The sequence below is a fragment of the Enoplosus armatus genome, chromosome 3, assembly GCF_043641665.1.
Source record: "Enoplosus armatus isolate fEnoArm2 chromosome 3, fEnoArm2.hap1, whole genome shotgun sequence".
Classification (NCBI taxonomy): Eukaryota; Metazoa; Chordata; class Actinopteri; order Centrarchiformes; family Enoplosidae; genus Enoplosus; species Enoplosus armatus.
In genome coordinates, this window is record NC_092182.1 from 2,901,143 (window position 1) to 2,908,817 (window position 7,675).

General features: G+C 46.3%; 1 protein-coding gene across 1 annotated transcript in view; it reads left to right on the forward strand.

Moving 5' to 3' along the window:
- The first annotated feature begins 4,251 nt into the window (after positions 1 to 4,251).
- Positions 4,252 to 7,675, forward strand: part of fezf2 (FEZ family zinc finger 2) — a 13,144-nt gene continuing 9,720 nt past the window's right edge. Inside the window, 4 exon segments of the mRNA XM_070902825.1 lie at positions 4,252 to 4,527; positions 4,529 to 5,020; positions 5,346 to 5,480; positions 5,614 to 5,746. Coding sequence (XP_070758926.1) covers positions 4,252 to 4,527; positions 4,529 to 5,020; positions 5,346 to 5,480; positions 5,614 to 5,746 — 1,036 coding nt within the window.

Genomic DNA, 7,675 nt, shown 5'->3' on the forward strand with positions numbered 1-7,675 from the left:
GAGCACTGTTAAATGGAATCCAGCCATCGCTGGTTTTATCATTTACACCTGTGCTTTTTCCTACTGCGCCGCCACCACCGAAACATTCCCAAAGCGGAAGAACCCACTGTGTGCGTCTCCGTCCTCTGCTTCCAGTCGCCCAAGACAGTGTGCTCCTACACTCGCATGTGGTTTAATCAGAAGCTGGCATGCGAGAGGATTAAAGCGTTCAGCTATCAAGGGACAAAGGAATAGGCGTGGGGAAATGTTTTAAGAGCATTCCAAGAGTAAAATGCATGCACTTATAGTGCCCTAAAAACAATCCCACAATGCAATGCATCACCCAGGATCTATTTAGTTTAGTTTAGTTAAGCGAAGCTCGTTCTTCACCCTGTAAATGGCAGCCTTGACAAAACCTGGAACAGAGACAGGGATATTGATCTATGCCCCCCCCCCCCCCATACACATTCACTTACCATATCACCAAAAGTCCACAATTAGGTCACGTGATAACAAAACTAGCCATTCCCATGACAGCTGAAGCAACTCCAGTGGAAGGCCGTGAGACGTGGTTGAAGGCTTCGGGAAAAAGTAAGTTGGACGTCGCAATGAGAATTCTTTTTTTTTTTTTTGTCACACTTTAGTCTATTTTTTTCATGTTTTGAGAGAGGACGAATAACATTTCACACATCTCAAAATGTCACGGATGACACAATACATCCAAGACCTCAGGTGTGGTCCTAAAGCAGGCACTGCACCTGGGTATGGTGGCCAAAGTGTGTCCAAACTCTCAATTTAGTACTCGTGAACTACTGAGTTTTCATTGTTGTTTCTCATGTAGGGAGTAGTGAATGAGTGAACAAGGGAGTGATTTCAGACATAGTTGAGCCTGAGTTCATTGTTTAGGTTAACTGAAGTCAGGATTTTCACAATAAGACATATTTAGATTTAGACATATATATATATATATTTTTATGCTTTAGTGATTCAGATTGTTTTATACCCTAGTAAAAAATAAATGTTATACCTGGTATACCATTTATGTTCTGACTGGGCCTTCCAGTCACCACTCACCCCAGAGACTGTGGGTCTGCTGTGGATGGATCAATGTAGCCTCTTGATTCAAACTATAAGCTTATAAAAAAATATTTTTTTTAAAAATCACTGGCTCCAAATGTTCTTCTTCATCTAAAAAAATGTTATTGGATAATTCACAAGGTTGTGGGGGAAACGGTTCGCACACATCCAGCCAGCGTTTGCGTGACCCTCGCATGCCTGCAGGCAAGAAGCAAGAGTCCCTCAAATCAACGCGTGAGCTAATTGCTGTTAGAGCTGATAAAGAGGGGCCGGGGTTACAGCAATAGGATCAATGTTTATTGTGTGGATGAGCCGGCAATTGTGCCTGAATAAACTCAAATTAGAGTCTTTTTTTGTTGTTGTTGTCGCGCCATTTACATACGAGTGGCACCAAGACAACAGGCGTTAATCCTTCCATGCTGAGATGCAGGTGTAGAACAAAACAGAACAGGGACGTCTTTTAAGGTTATTAACAGGGAAAACTAGTGTTATAGGATGGCAACATGCTGGGCTAAGTATGGCACTAAGTCCATGGGGCTCGAGGTAAATCGGCACCTTCCTCGTGGGCCTTCAGTGATTAAAAACAGTGGCAGATTAATTCGGTGGGCTCGTTTTCAGTCGAAACTTTGTGACGTCACCGACACAAAATCCGAGTTTCAGTAGACAAATTACACTTTTTTTTTTTTTATTCAATATCTCTCTTAAAATCAGGCTTTCAGACCGTTGTCTTCAATTCTGGTGGCGACTCCGAAGTTTAAAGCCACCAGCTAATGCCAGGCTGAATTATGGGTCAATGTGCATACAGTAAAATGATGCACAAGATATCTGTGATAGTTCAATTTGATTGGATGCAACAGTTTCATTAAAAAAAAAAAACATAAAAAAACATCAGGCCTTGGGTTTGAATAATTCTCTAAAGTGTGACGTAACTCCGCAGCACCTCATGCATGTGTGTGTGTGTGTGTGTGTGTGTGTGTGTGACTGTGTGTGTAGGCCTGTATTTGTCTTGGATAGTTTCATCAAGGTTCCTCTTGACTGTGCAGTGTTCTAACAGTGTCAGTGGGATGCTGGAGAACCTCCATCTTTTCACCAAACAGCACCATAAAACTGGGAAACATGGGAAATTACAACGATGACAACGTTCATCTAACCTCAAAAAAAGTGTTCCCGGACTTTTTCATGCCACCTCCCAATGCCTTTATATATAATAAGCGAATAATGGCATTATTCATAGTCAATAAATAAATAACTCACTAATGTTTCATAGACCAGCTAGAAGCCATTAATAAGAACAAGTTGCCAAAATAGAGAGAAAAAAAGGTTTTGAGCCTTTTTAATTTGGCAGTAAAGTAATTATGAATGTTGATACTTTTTGAAGAAGACATAATAATTGGTTCAAAATGGTCCACTTTCCCAGAAGGCCATTGGAGGGGGTCTTCCAGATGAATTCAATGGCAAGGTCCTGCTGGAGCAGGAAAAACACCAGCCAGAAAGTGATTCCTCCCAATGGCTCATGACTGGCCTGTGCAATATAGGAAAATGATTTATTAGCCATTAATTAAGCCATTAGTCACGACTTAGGCTGTCCTTTAAGGTTTATATTGTAATATACAATTTCCTTCATATCGCCCATTTTTTCCCCGCCCGCCCTCGTCCACGTCGGACTCTCAACTTGTTGGAAGCCCCTCAGGTAAAATGGCCCCCGCAAACGCATGAATCGAACGCGGCCCGTGTGGCGCACCGAAGAGCAGCGGCCGCTGCCCATTGTAGCCTCCCACACAACACTGCGGATTCCAGCGAACTTCTTGTATGCCTCTTTAGAGGCAGAGAGAGAGAGAAAAAAAGCCTCTCTTTTCATTTGTCCTTGTATACCTCTGTCCAGGCTAAGCCCCCCCCCCCCCCTCTCTCCCTCCCTCTTAATCCGTCCCTCTATTTCAGGAAGGAAAAAAAAACCCCGCACAAAACCAGGTTCACGCAGCGCTTTAGTGGCTAAAAGTGAAAGAGCTTGTGTTTTTTGTCCCCCCCCCCCCCCCCCCCCTTCCCTGCGCTGAGTTTGAGCCTCGAAAATCGCTCTTGGAGAATTGCTTCTTTTTGAATAGAGGCAAAGGAGGAACGTTTAATGGGATCCAAAAGGGGGAGTCTCCGCTCACAAACGGGAGGACGTCGGACGTCCTCGAATTTAGACAAATAAGTATATATATATATACAAATATAAAAATATATTTATTTATATAATATATATATATATATATGAGCCCTGGAGCGTGAATTTGCAAACATCTCCAAGGATTAGCAGCTTTCTCAAATTTCCCGATCTGAAAAAAGAAAAAAGAAAAAGGAAAAAGATTACTATGTAGTTAACCAAATGAGAGCCGGGACTCACGCAACTCCTCCAGTTGCGCGTTTAATGATGACAGCACACTCATATTTGCACCCCCCACCCACCCACCTCCTCCATCCCTCCCTCCCATACATTTATTCCTCCGAGGGGCGTGCAGGTTGGTGAGGGCGTCTCCCCAGTCTCACCTAGTTAAGGGTTTGTTGGGTGCCAATGTTGATGTCAAGAGTGGGTGGGGGGGGGGCGGCGGCGGGCAGGGATACGCGCCGCCGAGGAGGGGGCGGGCGCTGCCAGCCAACATGTGACAGCAGAGAGCAAGTCGGCTGGTTTCCTCCACACACGTCTGACCAGTGAAGAGGTAAACTCCCAACACGGGCGAAACTTTACGCTCTCGCGTTCTCCAGGAGCTCCGGCTGCAACATTTGTCGTCTTTTTTTCTCTCCACCCCCCCCACCCCCCCTCCCCATCCTCCTCCTCCTCCTCCTCCTCCTCCTCCTCTACCCTCTTCTTCTTCCTCTCCTCCCTAACTAGCTCTGTAATGTCCTGGTAATTTTGTGTGCACTAGTTAATGAGCATTAATCCATCACCCCTGGATGCTATTGTTGCAGGAGGGGGGGGTAGGGGGGTGTGGGGGGGTGGTGGCCATTTGAATGCAAATGCGTGACACTGTGACAGCAAGGTGCTGTATTAAACTGATGTGTCCTCCTGTCTTTTCTGCTGGGAGCTCAGGAGAGTGAAAAGACGCGGGGCAGCTGGAGGGAGCGGGTCGGACTGTACCGGGAGTTGCTCACACCAAGTCCTGCTCTGCTGCACGCGGAAACAACAATAACAACAACAACAACAACAACAACAACAGAATGGCAAGTTCTGCCTCTCTGGAGACGGTGATGTCCTGCGGTAGGACCGGACCGTCCGCGGCTCCCAAGACCCTGGCCTTCTCTATAGACCGGATCATGTCCAAGAGCTCGGAGCCGAAGGGGAGCGCGGAGGAGCGGTCAGAGGGGAAGAAGCTGCTGGGGCTCTGCTCCCCGATCCCCTGCATGATCCCGCTGCAGCCCTTCAGCTACGACCTCCAAGCCAAGGCGGCGCTGATGAACTACTCGGAGCTGTGGAGAGCCAGCTTCAGGGGGACTTTTTTGCGGTTCCACGGCCGCTCCGTGCAAAGGGAACTGCGGCATTTGCGGCAAAGCGGAGTCGGGACTGAAACAGCCGCTGCTGACGCCGGGGAGCCGGGTGGTGAAACCCCAGGTCATCCACCAGGCCGTGGCCGTGCCCAGCGGAGGCTCGCTCTACTATCTGAACTACCTGGACTCTGCGTACCAGCAGTCGGAGCTGCTGGCCGGACACTGGTTCTCCAGCCCGCAGGCCCAGGCCTCTCTGTCGGCGCACCACAGACTCTTGCTGCTGGAGAACGCCAAGCTGGCCGGGGTAGGGGCCGACAAGCTGCCCACGCCCCAGTACCCGCACAAGGAACATCTGCCGGGGCAGCTGGACCAGATAGTGAAGGAGAACAGCGGCCTGAGCGCCGAGAGGAGCGGCGCCAAGGCGCACAGCAAGCTCAGCGGCAGCGGCGGCAGCGCTGCGGACGGAAAGCCCAAAAACTTCACGTGTGAAGTGTGTGGAAAGGTACGGCCGTTACATTTCGTGTGGAAATAATCCAGCATAAACACACACACGCAGCCTAGTAGCAGCAGTTTAGTTTACCGTCAGCCTAAATGCATTGTTTTACATTTGGAGTCAACATTTTGAAGTGGCCTAAATAATATAAAATAATAAAAGCCCTCCATTAAAACGAACATTTTCCCCCTAAAAAAAGAAAAAAAAAAAGGGGGGCTATTTGGTGGCAGCCGGGTTGAATTCCAGACGATCGAAATGAGCGGCTCACACAAGCTGTTGCTGCCGGGTTGTTGTGATAACGTCCTCGGCGCGGCTCTCGTTATGTTCTCCGCAGGTTTTCAACGCGCACTACAACCTGACCAGACACATGCCGGTGCACACCGGGGCCCGGCCCTTCGTGTGCAAAGTGTGCGGGAAGGGATTCCGGCAGGCCAGCACGCTGTGCAGGCACAAGATCATCCACACGCAGGTGAGACGCGCTCAGACGTTTTTATTTCCTCTGGCTGGCTTTTAAAAAAATCCAAGTATTTTGTTTCAACGGATTTTTCCTCTCATTATTATTATTATTATTATTATTATTAACATTATTTTCCCGTGTTCAGGAAAAGCCTCATAAATGCAACCAGTGCGGGAAGGCGTTCAACAGAAGCTCGACGCTCAACACGCACGTACGGATCCACGCCGGGTACAAACCTTTCGTCTGCGAGTTCTGCGGCAAAGGCTTCCACCAGAAAGGTGATTCTCCCAACGTCGTCACTGTTGTTGTTCAGCCGATTTCTCCCCGCTGCCTTTCGCTGCTGGCCTCAAAGCGGTTAGAATACTCCGGTTAGTGTGCCTGCGGCTCCAGAGTGTGTTTAGACAAACAAACAAATACACATTTATATATATACATATATATATATTATATATATATAATATATTATATATATATATTGTTTTTATATATGTATTGTTTATATATATAGAGATATATATATATTGTTTTTATGTGTCTATATTCTCAATACGAGAAAAACAAAACAAAAATCTGCGGTTCTTTTCATTTATTTCCACATTTAATGAGCTTGTTTCAATCGAGAGTCGAGTTTTCGTTTGTCCTGGGGGACATTAACGGTGCACCGCGAGCAGGTGGAATAATAACACCACTTCCTTTAGCGAAAGGACTCCTGATTGTCCTGGACTCTACGTGCCTATAATGCTGCTGCTGGGGGGGGGCGGGGGTGTAGGAAGTGTCGTGTATTCATTGACATCTTGTTTTCCCGCATAGTTGGACTTGAGGCTTAGAGGAGAAGGAACGTTTGTTTATAAATAAAGGTTATTTATGTGCAGTAATTTGGCGCATTGCAGGGTGAAATCAGTGTTTGCTCTTAGTTGAGAGTAATGAAAGGGAGAGAGAGGGGAGGGGGGGGGGGGGGGGGGGTAATTGCAGGCTCACCGATGAGCGTGAGGCGATCGGTGGAAATGGGACATGTCACTTTCCGCGGACTAATTCTCCCTTCAAGACGGCAGCATTTGCTCTGGGTCAGCTGCCAGCAGACCCCGGCAAAGTTAAGTTAAGGAACAAGTGGGGGGGGGGGGGGGGGTTCTTTTTTTTTTTTGTGGCTGTTGAGTTGTGGCTGCGCTTGATTTCGACGAAGTTTGACAACTTCTTGACTTCGACACACACAAAACCCTGATTAATGAAGGCCGGGCAGAGCGGAGGGACCGGGGGAAGCTCTAACTTCACAATGAACTGCTGACCCTGGCGGAGGTGGTGGTGGTGGTGGTGGTGGTGGCGAGGAGGGGGGAGGAGGGGGGGGGGTTGCTCTTTCATCCTCACTTTCTCATAAGACACCCAGTAAACAAGCACAGTGTCTCACTTTCACCTGCTGCTTTTCTTCGACCCGCTTTTTATTTTATTTTTTTAAAGTGATTTCGCGTTGGGGGGGGGGGGGGGCACTGTCCAGTTGCATCCTTATCCCTTCGTTTTGACACATTCTGGTTTTAGAAAAAAAAATCAAGAAACTGCAACGCACGCAGCTGGAATCAACCTGAAAAACATATCCAGATGTTTTCAGTGACTTCAAGATAGCAAACAAGATGCATGTTTATATTTATCATGTCCTCTGATAATGTTTCCTGTAATCCCTGAAGCTGCTCTGTTTATATATATATATATATATATATATATATATATTAATTCACATAAAGATATGTTATCAACTAACATCAACCAATTTTTTTGTGCTGTTTTCACAGTTTCATACAGGAAAAAATATATATATTTACACACACACATATATATATATATAATATATATATATATATATATATATGTGTGTGTGTGTGTGTGTGTTTGTGTCATGTATGTATGTCACGAAATGTCACTGACACTTTATTGCTGAGAGGATGAGTTACAGTTTTGATAAGTAGTTTAAAAAGCGGGGGGGGGGGGGGGGGGGGGCTGTCCACTTGTTTAATTGGAGGATTTACTGCTTATTTTTTCTCTCTCTCTCTGCATTTGATCCTGATCTGAATTAGTGCTCAGACTAAATGTGAAGACATGACTTTATGCTCTGGGCACTTCTGAGATTTTGTTATTTTACGAGGTTAAACAACGAAAACAAATATTATGAATCAGTGATGAACAGAATAATTGTGGGCTACAACTTTTTTTTAATGTTG